This window comes from Physeter macrocephalus, chromosome 14, assembly GCF_002837175.3.
Source record: "Physeter macrocephalus isolate SW-GA chromosome 14, ASM283717v5, whole genome shotgun sequence".
NCBI classification, from domain to species: Eukaryota; Metazoa; Chordata; class Mammalia; order Artiodactyla; family Physeteridae; genus Physeter; species Physeter macrocephalus.
The window spans coordinates 11,690,720-11,705,204 of record NC_041227.1 but is presented as its reverse complement, the minus strand read 5'-3'; the positions used below and the strand labels follow the sequence as shown (position 1 = coordinate 11,705,204).

The 14,485-nt window shown below is 42.6% G+C and overlaps 1 protein-coding gene and 1 long non-coding RNA gene across 25 annotated transcripts in view; both read right to left on the bottom strand.

The window, feature by feature from the left end:
* LOC114487597 (uncharacterized) overlaps positions 1–1,471 on the bottom strand; it is a 22,230-nt gene extending 20,759 nt beyond the window's left edge. For both annotated transcript variants that reach the window (XR_008619317.1, XR_003682766.2), the window contains exon 1: positions 199–1,471. This is a non-coding gene — a long non-coding RNA (uncharacterized lncRNA). The remainder of the gene's footprint in view (positions 1–198) is intronic.
* Positions 1,472–1,525: 54 nt separating this feature from the next.
* STAU1 (staufen double-stranded RNA binding protein 1) overlaps positions 1,526–14,485 on the bottom strand; it is a 61,973-nt gene continuing 49,013 nt past the window's right edge. For 17 of the 23 annotated variants that reach the window (XM_024128323.3, XM_007100285.4, XM_055090583.1 and 14 more), the window contains 8 exons: positions 9,572–9,802; positions 8,282–8,425; positions 6,340–6,486; positions 4,948–5,023; positions 4,405–4,724; positions 3,663–3,785; positions 2,805–2,890; positions 1,526–1,896 (listed from right to left, as the gene is read on the bottom strand). In XM_024128323.3, coding sequence (XP_023984091.1) covers positions 1,881–1,896; positions 2,805–2,890; positions 3,663–3,785; positions 4,405–4,724; positions 4,948–5,023; positions 6,340–6,486; positions 8,282–8,425; positions 9,572–9,802 — 1,143 coding nt within the window. In that variant the 3' untranslated portion in view covers positions 1,526–1,880. The remainder of the gene's footprint in view (positions 1,897–2,804; positions 2,891–3,662; positions 3,786–4,404; positions 4,725–4,947; positions 5,024–6,339; positions 6,487–8,281; positions 8,426–9,571; positions 9,803–14,485) is intronic. The other 6 variants (XM_028498236.2, XM_055090584.1, XM_055090586.1 and 3 more) reach the window with 3 other exon arrangements.

The following is a 14,485-nucleotide window of genomic DNA, read 5'->3' as shown; positions in this document are numbered from 1 at the left end:
CTGTGCCCCGCAACGGGAGAGGCCACAACAGTGAGAGGCCCACGTACCCCAAAAAAAAAAAATAAAAAATAAAAAATAAAAAAAGGATAGGGGGCAGGTTGGGAGGGACCAACCTAGCAGTAGTGGCATTTAAGAATAAATTAACAAAAAAAATTTAGTATTACTATTTATTGGTGACAAACACTAAGTTTTACTTACATTCCATGGGGAGAAAAAATTCCAGCGTAAACAATGAATCGAAGCAGTACTTAACTCGCAAGGCTACCGTGCTTTTCATCTGGACCATATGCAGGACCTCGCTGCACACATTTCTGTGCACAGCAACACGACATCAAAAGCAACACAGTTATAGAGATAAACATGGGTCATTCTTTTCAGCCCTACATGGAGATGTAATCAACAGTATAAAGCACTCAAGGAAAATCAATCTGCAGTTGTAGATGTGCTACATGGAGATCATATCCTGTAGTGTAGTGAAAGCTATGTGTCTTCAAGAGTCATATATATATATATAGATATAGATATATATATATATATATATATAGACACACACACATAGTTTTTTTTAATAATCTTTAAAACAAAGATCGAAGTTCATTTGTTTAAGTACTGTTGCATTAACAAAAATAAAATAGAAAAGGAACCAAATGATCGTTTAAAGTTTAAAATTCCTAAATTGTCCAATTTATACAACTATGGGAGACTTCATCAAGGTTTCTGAGAAGTGCAGGACTGTTTCAGCTAAACCAGAGGGCACACAGTTTGCATCACTGAATGGTCCTGGGTTAGTCCAATGAAATAAAAATGTATAACCACATACACATGGATATGATCTTTGCCGGTTAGATTACTGATAAGGTCAGCCTCAGACAAGTTTCTAAACTGTGCTATGTAACTAAATACAACTGAGAAACTCTCAAATGAAAATTTTATATAGTGTCATTTCAATCAAAAGAAAATAATGAAACTAAGAATACGTATCTCTTTTGGAAGAGAGCAGTGGTGACGGTGTGGGTACCGCGGTAGGTGTGGGCCAGAGCACGCCGAGAAGGTCAGCTCAGGCTGAGTAGGAAGCATGTGATTTTCTCTGGTGCTTTAAGCTCTGGGGCCAGACTAAGGCCTCTCTCCAGCGTGGTGTCCAGGGTTTGTCCCAAAGTGTCTGAGTGAGCCAGTTTGAGAAGGGGTCGGGTCGTGCTTTCTGTTTCTTCTTTCACACAGCAAGAAAAAAAAAAAAAAAAAAAAAAAAACCCACCCCCAAAAAAACAAAACCAAAAAACAACCCCCCACCCTAACCAAGCGCTAGGGTGCCTGGGGCGTGGGCCCGCTGGTTTCCCAGTGGCGCCAGGGTGCCCGGCAGGCCCGCCCGGCCCCCAGCAGCTGCTGCCGCGTGAGGAGAAACCATAGCACAGGCGAGCGGCCATGCCGCTGCCTCCTCGGGGCCCCGCCTTCTTCACCACTGCTGTCTCCAGTCCTTTACCCATCGTGTCTCTCAGTCCTTACACAAAGCAAAAAAAAAAAAAAAAAAAAAAAAAAAAAACCCACCCCCAAAAAAACAAAACCAAAAAACAACCCCCCACCCTAACCAAGCGCTAGGGTGCCTGGGGCGTGGGCCCGCTGGTTTCCCAGTGGCGCCAGGGTGCCCGGCAGGCCCGCCCGGCCCCCAGCAGCTGCTGCCGCGTGAGGAGAAACCATAGCACAGGCGAGCGGCCATGCCGCTGCCTCCTCGGGGCCCCGCCTTCTTCACCACTGCTGTCTCCAGTCCTTTACCCATCGTGTCTCTCAGCCCACTGGAGGTATCAGAAGTTCCAAATTTTCAAAGCAGTTTCAGTATTTTCAGTATGTATGTTGGGATTTTTCAATGGTTCTTGGCCAGATAAGGTTCAGCACCTCCCACACCTTTAAGGAAGAAAAAAACCAAAAATGACCCAAGTTTTGAAATTTAAGACAATTAAGCCATGTTAAAAATGAAACTAGCAGACATCGAGAAGTCCAATAGTTCAGGTCCCAGTTTATGATAACTGGATTAAGGTCTTCCCAGAATACACCATCAAGTGAAAACAGCAAAGAAGAGAATGGGTATGTAGTATGTTATCTTTAGGAGGAAAAGGAAGAAAATAAGGAAAGAAATGTATCTGCATAAAGAAACATACAGGAAAGGTACACAAGAAACTAATACAAATGTGATCTCTAGGGGGGGTGAAGAGAATGGTATGGATGAGGACTGCATGAGGGCAAGATGTATCACTGTGGACACCTTTTAAAATAATTTTGACTTTTGCACCATGTGAATGTATTACCTATTGAAAGCTTAAAAAAAAAAAAAGGGCTTCTTCCCTGGTGGCACAGTGGTTGAGAATCTGCCTGCCAATGCAGGGAACACGGGTTCGAGCCCTGGTATGGGAAGATCCCACATGCCGCGGAGCAACTAGGCCCGTTAGCCACAACTACTGAGCCTGCGCGTCTGGAGCCTGTGCTCCGCAACAAGAGAGGCCGCGACAGTGAGAGGCCTGCGCACCGCAATGAAGAGTGGCCCCCACTCACCACGACTAGAGAAAGCCCTCGCACAGAAACGAAGACCCAACACAGCCATAAATAAATAAATTAATTAATTAAAAAAACAAAACAAACAAATTAAAAAAAAAAAAAAAAAAAGTAGAGCTCTCTGCCCAAAACTTGGAAGCCTTTCAGGGCAAAGGGACAGAAAGTGACTAAGACAAGTATTTCACTACTAAGTTGAGCAGACAATTTGAATTTAATGCAAATGAGGAACAGAACTGCCTTTCCATGTAGATCAGCTCACTCACACAGACATTGGTCCATTTCCTGTTCTTGGCATCTCTGTATTTTGTTGGTCCAACTCAGACAGCAACTTTAAAATGTTCAGTGCAGCCTAGCAGGAATGAAAAGGGAAGTCAAACCACGGCCACCGCTCAGGACCACAGTATATGACACTGAATAGCGAGTCGAGGGCTTCTCCAACTGCCCAACAAAACAAGTGGTCCCACTAAATAACCCTTTCATGTTTGAATTTTTAATTAAAAATATAAATTAAAAAATGTTATCCATGGTTACCTCACTGAATCACAACCTCTGTTAATTTTATTATATACTGCCTTCTAATATTTTTAACCTGTGGTCACCAGACTGTACAAATTTTATATCCCGCTTTAAAATAAAACCTTATCATGTTTCCGTGTTAGAATTAGAATACATTACCTCGGTGATATTAATATGATGGGTACATTATATTACATCAGGTGAATATAGCACAGTTTATGTCAATTAATTTAATCAACTCCTTTTATTCGTTTTAGTATTTCTTACAATAATAATTTCATCTGAACAGAACACCAAAACAAGGGGCTTCCTAAGTTGCCAGAACTTGGGCCTGCAATTCCTTGTTCTGGTCAGAGATGAACTGAATATAGTATCTGGATGCGTTCCAGGATCCAAGTCCACCTCTCAGGTCAGCAAGGGAAGAGAGGAGAGGGGTTGGCCAAAGCCCATGAGTTCTGATCAACAGAAGGAGAAATCAAGCCAGTAACCTAAGAAAAGTCTTCAGAAATATGAAACCTATAAAACAATCAACTGTCCTCGAAGTCTACAGGAGAATCCTTTTCCTGTCTTTCTCTGAGGCCAGCCCACCGTGTGGGGTAACGTACCATATCGTGGCAGGACTCCACATCCTTTCCGATACCATGGCTGATCAGGGGCGGCTGAGAGGAGCAATTGATAAGAGATACAAATTCGTTCTTGTTGTTTTTGGGGAAGTCTTTGTATTCAACCTAAAGGGGAAAAGAAAACTGAGGCAAGGATAGGGAGGTGGGGAGTATGAGTGGGGCACAGGGCTGCGGCTCTGGGCCCAGTGAACAGAGATGACACCTCTCCCTGGTCTCAGCCTGACTTGTCTACACCAACTCCTGCTCAACAGGCACAAGAGACTCACAGTGGGGTCTGCTGCTACGGGGCACTGAGGGCTGCAGGCAGGATGCCAGGGCCCCAGCTTCCAGAATCTTCCAGGAACCTAAATGTCTACTCAGAAACCCTGGTCTGGAAGAAGTCATGTCCTTTCCTAGCAGGTAGAAAAAGGGCCAGCACAATGAATCTGTTCTCACTGAAATCTAAATTTGTAACTATCACTGGATTCGAGGCTTTGTTATTACGGTTGGCCTGGATTTTTAAAAATTTTTAAAAATTACCAAAGGTTGAGGATATTCTCTTACCATCCAGGGTTCTAATACTTCCCGTGCCTCCTCCCTTCCTCAGGACCACTCCTTACCATGCTTCCCCCAACCATCCCCCTAGACAAAGAACTTGATTTAAAAAACAAGGTACTTAGTACTGAGAGAAACCAGAGATGACTGCACTGAGGTACAGACCACACAGCTCAGACCCAACAGTTACCTGGAATCCCTGGACTCTGGAAAGATAGTCCAACTGCTCAGAGGGTCTCGTGAGAGGTCCATGGGGTACGTGGCCTGAAGAGATGTTATTCTTTAAAATGGTCTCGGCTGTAGGCGAGGTGCCCCCATACAACAATTCACGGGCTATCATGGCAGTTACCGTGGCCTTGGCAGGGTTCGGAGCTACCCTGGTGAACTCTCTGGTGTGATGCCCTTGACTGACTCCTACGGCCTGGGCAACCTCGGGCACCATGGGAAGAATTCCAGCAGGCAGCTGCTGATGACTAAGGTAAGGCATCCTGAACTCATCCTCTTTATTGCCTGGGGAGCGACATGCAGACAAATCAACTCAAGTCCACGTGTGCCGCGTGGAGAGATGTTGTAAAACCCCACGCTGGCCCTCCCCCAGCACACACAACAGCACAGGGGTAATGCAGAACCAAGCACTGAACACTAACTCATTACCTAGGTACCTGCTATTACCAGGAACCACGCAAAGCCCAGAATCACAGTCAGATCAAGACAATATTAACATCACACTTACTAGTCCCATTTTCATCCCCAGAGCCAGGTTCAAAAAACGTCACTTTTCTTCCATCCCCTGGTTTCTTTATGGGTGTCTTTAAAAAAAAAAAAGGCCATGAGCATCAATCAAACTGTTGAAAAGTTAGTTCCTTCTGTCCAAAACTAAACAAACTCCAACCAGCACTAATCTTAGTTTATAAACTTTTAAACGATAAGGGCACTGGCAGAAAGGTCCTCTCCCAAGGCCCCACCACTGGTCTGCTTGTGCCACCAATGTGCCCACAGCAGAGCCCCCTGCTTTCTCCCAAAGCACACTCTCAGCCACGCCAGCCTGTCCACGAACAGCATCTCAGGGATGGGGCCTCTGTTCTGTGCTCACAAGAAGAGAGGGGAACGTTTAACCAGAGGAGCCTGAAGATGTTAGATTGACAGAGCTGACCAAGAAAGAAACTTCTGGGTTGATGCTAAATAATTAAATAAACGAAGAATATTCCCTGGAGCACACGTCCGACTAAAAGATAAAGTGACATAACCAAAGGTAACAAATGTAGGGGGAAAACGTTACTAGATAAAAATTTTGCCAAACACAAAGGTCTCCCTTCTGAGAAGGCAAAGGTGCCTATGACGCTCTGTTAAGATTTTGGAATGAAAACCCCCAAAGCCAAGTCCAGGATCTCTACAGATTCTCTGATGAGTATTTGGGATCCCAGTTATTAACTATGTGGCCACAGCTGCTGCCATTTCTCTCTGCTGACAGGACTGACAGACACGACTGAATGAGTCCTGGTGTTTTCAAGTTTATCCTGAAAGGACCATCCAGCGACTGGAAACAAAGTCGGCCAAGGCTTTCACTGAGGGTGCTGCTTACCAACCTCGGCAGAAGTGCAATTTTCAATATGGGATCATTTTTGTCTAATGTTCAATTCATAAAGAGAAAGAAATCCCAAATCGAAACTATGGATTTGGCCCTGACTCTATTATCACACTGTCTCAGTGTCCCAAGCGTGTTCCACAACTAACAAAAGCCTAAGGCTGATGAGTCTTTTATGCAGGACTCACTCTAAGAGCACAAATGATAGAATCACACACTCATTAATTTCAAGTCCAATTAATTACCCATCATCCCACAAAAGGAGAGGAGCAAGCTGCCCTCCACCAAGCATCCCAGACCACAAAGATACTGAAACAGTAACGACTTAACCCAGGCACCATGCCTGGAGCCATGGACATGCAACTCCCCTTCTGACCACATTATAATGAACCAAATGCTAGGACCCTGCTCAGCCGGGCTGCTTTACTGCCAGGAGGATGAAGCCTTGCCCTGAAGCTTAGCCCTGGAGGAGTCAGAGTCCTGAGGTGAGAAGGTCATCTTGCAATTAGAGAGCAAGGACACAGAGCCCTGAGCAGTCACCTTCTCCTCCGATTTGAGGGCTGGTTTGGTGGGCTGAGCCTGTGGGACTTTGAAACCAAGGATTTCCAGCATGTTCTCGGCTGCATTGCGTTTGGCCACCTTCTTATTGGTGCCTGATCCTTCTGCAGTGTGGTTTCCCACCTTCACCTGCATAAAGAAGGCAGAACTCAGATCAGGGCTTAACCCTTTAAACTAAAGACTGGTCAGGAACTGAAAAGAACCCAGAATGGTCAGAAGATGGATGGCTTAACAGTGGTGCCCTGGAGCTGGCTTGGACCAGCCTGTGAGAGCCCATTATGAAATCCTGAGGAATTTGGAGAGGTCGTTGTTAAAGGTAGCTATTATTAAACATTAAAGTATATAAGCTTATAATTAAACAAATTATTTTAACAAACAGAGGTAATGAATACTTCAAATTCATCACTTCCTAACTGGACTCCATTTTACATTTGTCTATGCTTTTGAGGTTCTTTACACTTGTATGTGTATGGTGTCAATATGCAGCCACACATCTCTTTCCAACTCAGATGGAAAATGGCCACAGTGAGAGTACTTATACCACAGAAATCTGCAACTACTACTTATCAAGGATTAAGTTATACTGTTGATTGTCTACTCTTAAGCTTAAGTGATGGAGAAAAGGTTAATAATGCAGATTAAGCTTTAAATTGTTGTCAAGTCTGCAGCCATGACATTAACTAATACAGAAAACTGAAACTTCCAGTCTTGGAAAATTATTATCTGATTCAGCAAAGAAGCCATTCATATTGTTTAAATGAGCGAAGTTCTGACATGTCTTTGTTGTTAATGTAAATAAAAATATCAACCAGTACTCATGCTAGTACTACAGTCATTCAACAATGACAGGAGCAAACCTTCTGAACCTGAGAGGAAAAGGAATTCACATGAGTCTCATTCTGTAATGCGGCTATTCGTGATTGTCACACTGAAGTTACAGATGTATGAAATACAAGAGTATTACATATTTTTTGTAAATTGTATGCTACACTTCCTTCCTATCAGTAAAATTTATAATACACATATGTACATATAATACGTGTGCATATACGTGTATAGTCTCCACAAACACTGCCTTCCCCTAAGAGTTGGCTGTTAAACATACTCCAGCACACATCACTGCTTACCATCCCCTTCCAAGCTGGTCTTGACCGCAGACCAAAACCAAAAGCCCTATCACAAGAGTCGAGGAAACCCTCCCTGGCCTGGGAAGAGGGGCCTGAGGTTGAATCCCAACCGGGCATCTACCAGCCGTTGGACCCTATAGGCCAATTACTGAGCCTCTCAACAAGCTGCAATTTTCTCTCGTACATGGAAGGATCATTACTCTTCCTGCCCTCTGACTGCAGAGGTGAAACACACCAGGCTAACTGATGGTGCTTTATAAGCTGTAAGCTGCTATGCAGAGTGAAGTATTCTGTTTTTCACCAGAAAACACTATTAAATTCAAATCACAAATCCAGCTGCCCGTGTGAATAACTGTTTAATAAGCTAAGTGCATGGAGAAACACTCTGTACAATTCTAAAGTGTAAACCCAATCCCCGGACTCCAGATTCTACAGAAGGATCAGGAGGAGCAGAAACAGATCCTTTATATAATTTATAAAACTTCTGAAAAGAACAATATTAACCTTCAAGAAATAACAAAGAAAAAAAGTTACCCACGATTCCCCCACTCCTCTAAACAGGCGGAGTGAGTCCAGGCTCCTACCTGTTGATACAGCAGCATGTGTGATGTGCAGACAAGCACGTTTTAAGGCATCAGATTAGTGTAGGCAACATGGTCTAATAACGGTAACATTTGGTGGCAGGGAGTGCCCACTGGACCTGGCCTCCTGGGGAAAGGTGTCCAGCCCCTGGACTACCTCAGGCCCTGAGACAGGAGGCGGTCAGAGAAGGGCCGCCCACAAGCCGGCTGACCCACCTGCATCACAAACTCCCTGCGGCGCGGGAGGCCTCGCTCAGTGAGGAGGAGGTACTCTGGTTCCTTCTCCTTTTTTGCCTGCTGGATCTGGGCCAGTCTGCTAATCGGGTTCATCCCCTGGCCGTATTCCGGGCTGCTTTGTAGCTGAGGAACAATGAATGTAGAAACCATGTGCCATGTTAGTCATAGAAAGGACATGGCCAATTCAGAGACCAGGACATGACAGTTGATTACTTCTATGTTGTTCTAACGGCTCAGAATTAATCAGATCTTTTTTAAACCTTTTTTTAACTGAAAGATGCCTAATGATTTTCTATGATCGCTCTGAGGTGATTTTAAGGTCTTCTTAGCAAACCAACATCACCATTCACTACGAGTAGGCAAGCACCATTGTAATGTCTGCTTCTGAACGATAAATGTCAACATACGATAGTAAATGAAGAGGTAGAAAAAATATAACAAACTCTTTCTAAAACTTCCCAAAAGTCTACATTATAAGGATGGGTTCCCAGCTTTCTTAACAATGACTCAAAATCCAGAAACCATTAAAAAAAATATATTCAAGCTATTGCCATGTGGAAAGAACCTAAAAATCCCACAGTTACTTCCTGGTGGCCACGTTCCATGCCAGTGAATCCTTACCCACTTACCGATTTCGAGGATACTTTAAGTGGAAAAAGGGAACTGCCAAAGTATGCTAACTTTCACACGTACAGAATGCTAACTTATGTGTGAGAAAAACTTGGATTTTGATACAACATGAAACTATACTGACAATCAGAATGGATCCTGGTGTTCATAAATGTCCCCGAATGGACCCCTGTCCCTTCTTTGGGAGGGTGAGGGATAGTGTAATTTTTGATAGGTCCTTTAGCGTGACTCAAAAATAAGAAGAAGGTGTATACGTCTGACTCTTACGCCTGCCCCAGACATCTCCCCGCCCAGGAATCTCCTGCGCGTTCAGAACCGCGCAGTGGGCAATGAGACGGAGGCAGCACAATTGAACTATTCTCCCCACAGATGGGCAGCACGGCTGCCAACACACAGCTCCTCACTGTGATCGTACCCAGATGGGTGTGGCCGCCTGCAGAGGCCTCCACTGAAGCCGGCACAGCGTCCCTGTTGCTGCCTAACCTGGGACTCCTGTGAGAGCAACACAAGGTGGCCCCTGTAAAGGCTCTCTGAGGCCGGGCCTGTGCCTGCCAGCTCCCGGCCTCTTGCACCAGACTTCTAAGCCCCCAGCTGCCTTCGGGCAATGAAAACGCCCTCTTCATTCAGAAAAGTCCTTACCCTGACTATGGATTTTGTTTTCTTTTTGATTCTGGGCTTCACTCGCTCAACTGTAGGCAGGGGCGGTAACTTCTTCAGCTCCTCAAGAACAGCTATAGCAGCATTTTTCTTTGACATCTTCTTGCTCTTCCCTTCACCTTCCCCCACAAACTCCCCAACCGACACCCTGGTCACAAAGCTCTTCATGTGGGGTGGGCCACTCTCCCGGGCAACCTGTTTTAGAGGGAAAGACTGAGTGAAAGCGTGACAGACACTCATTATCAGCTGCACGGCACACTGGTTAGCACACTACTTCACACAAAACACAGGAAAAGGGGAATTGAGGACAAGACCCATTAAATAAAGGGAGTGTAAACATTGATAATCCTGAACGCTTTCTCTTCCCATTTCTTTTTTTCCCCCCAAACTTGTTAATGTTCTCAGGTCTGATGAGTCTAAAACAGACATGGAATAGGAAACATTTTCTACTCCTGCCAACCCAGGGTCACATACTGTCCTGAGTTTAGTGAGCTCCCCTGTAAACGGCAGAAAGGAAACTGGCCCAGCAAAGCCCAGCAATAAATGCAGCACACAGAGTTCAAGTTTAATATTTGCTCTGAGCTGCCAGCCAAGATTGAGCTTATTAAATACTGGCTTCTCTACAGCTGTAAAAAGGAATAAGAAAATCTCCAAGCACATAAAGTGACTTCCAGTACATAGTAACTGAAAAAAGCAAACTGCAAAAGAGCGTACAAAGGGTGGGGGGGTGTTAAATCTATGTATACATATACACACACATATAAATAGACACACAAGTGTGTATGTTTATATGCTTATTTTTGCAAAAAGAAACTCAGGAAGGATAAAGCAGAAACCAATGGAATCAGTTTCCTATAGCAGGTGGGAGGGATTGGGGTACAAAGGGGACGAGATGATACTTCTGAATATATCTTTTTGTGTAGCTTTGACTCTTGGAACCATTTAGTATTACACATATTAAATATATAAGAATAAGTCAACAGAGATGGAGGAAAATACTAAAATGGAATATGAACAGAAACCTAACTGTAATTAAAGTGATTACATAATCACACAGAAGGAAAATAAAAATCAAATCCAACCTACATGAGCCAAGATACCCTTGAAAAGAACAACTGAGTTAGCAGACTTACACTGCCAGATTTCAAGACTTTCTGTAAAGTTACAGCATCTACAACATCATGGTATTGTTTAAGGATAAACCAAAAGATCAATAAAACAGAACAGAATGTAGAAATAGACCTCCTCATAGACGGTCTTTTGATTTTTGGCAAACGCACCAAAGCAAATCCAAAGTCTTTTTTTTTAATGACATTGGAGCAACTAGATATCCACGTGGGGAAAAAACTGAACCAAGATCCTAAACTCAACCAAAAACAAAAATTAACTGAAGCTAGAACACAGACCCAAACATGAAAGCTAAAACTATAAAGCTTTCAGAAGAAAACAAAGGAGAAAACTTCATGACCATGAGGTTGGCAAAGAATTCTTGAAGACAAAAACCACAAATTAGAAGTCCTCAAAATTAAAAACTGCTCATCAAAAGACAACATTTAAAAATTTAAAAAGGGGACTCATAGAATGGGAGAGAACATTTGCAATATATGTACCAAACAAAGGAACTGTATCCAGAACATTTAAAGAATTCCTACAAGTCAATAATAAAAAGACAAATATTCAATTAAAAAAATACTTCAACTGGTACTTTTGGCAAGGATGTGGAACAAGTGGTGGGAGTGTAAATTGGTACAATCACTTTGGGAAATAGTTTTGAGAATTTTTATAAACACCTACCCTTTGACTTAGCAATTCTGAGTGCACATGCACCCAAGACTTATCAACCTTATTTATAATGGTTCCCAACTATCCAATATCTATCAATAGGACAATGGATAAATTAGAGTTTTATATTCATACACTGGAATACCACTCAGCATTAAACTACTGATACACATAGATAAGACTTAAAAGCATTCTGTTAAGGATAAGAAACTCAACACCCAACAATCCATATTATATCTTTTTTTTTAACATCTTTATTGGAGTATAATTGCTTTACAATGTTGTGTTAGTTTCTGCTGTATAACAAAGTAAATCAGCTATACGTATACGTATATCCCCGTATCCCCTCCCTCTTGCATCTCCCTCCCACCCTTCCTATCCCACCCCTCTAGGTGGTCACAAAGCACCGAGCTGATCTCCCTGTGCTATGCAGCTGCTTCCCACTAGCTATCTATTTTATGTTTGGTAGTGTATATATGTCAATGCTACTCTCTCACTTCATCCCAGCTTACCCTTCCCCCTCCCCGTGTCCTCAAGTCCAGTCTCTACGTCTGCATCTTTATTCCTGTCCTGCCCCCTAGGTTCATAAGAACCAGTTTTGTTTTAAGATTCCACACATATGTGTTAACATACTGTATTTGTTTTCTTTTTCTGACTTCCATGTGACTCAGCAATCCCACTACTGGGCATATACCCTGAGAAAACCATAATTCAAAAAGACACATGCACCCCAATGTTCATTGCAGCACTATTTACAATAGCCAGGACATGGAAGCAACCTAAGTGTCCATCAACAGATGAATGGATAACTAAGATGTGACACATACATACAATGGACTATTACTCAGCCATAAAAAGAAATGAAATTGAACTATTTGTAGTGAGGTGGATGGACCTAGAGTCTGTCATACAGAGTGAAGTAAGTCACACTGTATCTTTTTATTTATACGAAGTCTAAGAACACAGAAAACAAAATCTATAGTGATTACAGAAAGCAGCTTCTTCTGGCTGGAAAGGAGCACAGGGACTTATGGAGGTTATGATAATGTTCTGTATCTGGATCTGGGTAGTGAATCATGGGTTTTTACACGTTAAAATTTAATGGGCTGTGCACTTAAGATACATACATTGCTCTATAATAGACTGTTAGCATAGGGAAAAAAATAATCCAAGCAAGTTAGGAAAACAATGCTCTGAATATACACATTCAGTATAAAGATAAAAAGAACTGCAAAGATAACTTAAACTTGGACTTCCCTGGTGGTGCAGTGGTTAAGAATACGCCTGCCAATGCAGGGGACATGGGTTCGAGCCCTGGTCCGGGAAGATCCCACATGCCGCAGAGCAACTAAGCCCGTGTGCCACAACTACTAAGCCTACACGCTGCAACTACTGAAGTCCACGCGCCTAGAGCCCATGCTCCGCAATGAGAAGCCACTGCAATGAGAAGCCCTCACACTGCAATGAAGAATAGCCCGCTGCAAGTAGAGAAAGCCTGCACAGCAATGAAGACCCAATGCAGCCAAAAATTTTTTTTAAAATTTTTTTAATTAAAAAAAAAAAAAAAAAAAAGAAAATGTTCTTCAACTGGTAAATGCATGAATAAGTTGTGGTACATCCATACAATGGAACATTATTCAGAAATAAAAAGAAATGAACTATTGATATGTATAACATATGGACTCAAAATCTGCATTATGTTAAGTTAAAAAGCCACACAGGGGCTTCCCTGGTGGCGCAGTGGTTGAGAGTCCGCCTGCCGATGTAGGGGACACGGGAAGCCACACAAAAGGCAATATACTCTTGCCAGTAGATTTGTAATCTTGTAATCTGGAAAGATCACAAAATTTCCAAATGGACAACACTGAACACACTGTATCTGGTTGGCCATTTGTTAAAAGGTGAGAGGCCTGAGGGAAGGAATGGTACAAGGAACTTTGGCCTTTGTTATCATGATTTACAATTATGGAAAGGTCATGTCTGGGTTGTGTTTTCTAAGATGGCTTTATATTTTTATGTGCTCCCTCCAGGCTTCTCAAAATGTTAATACTCATCCCGTTAAATAAATAGGTAAAGGGAAAGCCCAAAAGGGGCAAAAAAAAAAAAAAAAAAGGCAATAAATTCTCTAATTCCATGTATGTAATATTTTGAAAAAAAGCAAAACTGTTGGGACAGACATCAGATCAATGGTTGTCCAAGGCTGAGGATGGAGGGAAGGGGTTGACTGCAAGGGGACACACGGTAAACTTTATGGGGTGAAAGATGTTCTTTATCTTAATTGTGGTGATAGTTACACAACCATACCATCAAAACACATCAAATTACATACTTAAGTAGGATGAATTTTACTTTATGTAAATTATACCTCAAGGAATCAGACTGCTCATCCCCCCTCCCCACCCCAAGAAAAGCTGATAGAGGCATATCAAAGGATACAGGAGCTAGTCTGAATGGCAATTTGAACATCAAAATGATTAGCAACAATAATGGAGTAACACTTTGAATGCATCTATACTAATATAAATTAATATAATATAAGGCAGGAGGAGATTTTCTTTGGACATGCAGAAAATCAACGTTTGACATCCACCACAGAAATAATTGGTGCTGGGAAGAATTATCAATGACTGCTAGAAACACTGGGGAACTCTGTAAGGGCACAGCCTTCAAGCATCTCCCCATAGGTTATGGATTAACTATAAAGGGAAAGGAAGTCTCCACAGAGTGGCACACATCTGGTGTAGGCAATGAAACTAATATCACTAACACTCAGATAAAATGACATCATGTGCTGCTGAGAAGCAGCAACATTACTTCTGCAGTGCTCCCTGCCAAAAAAATGCATAACCTGAAACTAATCATGAGGAAACAATCCGACAAACCCAAATTGAGGGCCATTCTACAAAATAACTGACTTTTTAAAATACCAATATCATATATACAGATTGCCAACAAACACATGAAAGAATGCTCAACATCATTAATCATTAGAGAAAGGCATATCACAACTACAATGAGATATCATCTCACACCAGTCAGAAGGGCCATCATCAAAAAATCTAGAAACAATAAATGCTGGAGAGGGTGTGGAGAAAAGGGAACCCTCTTGCACTG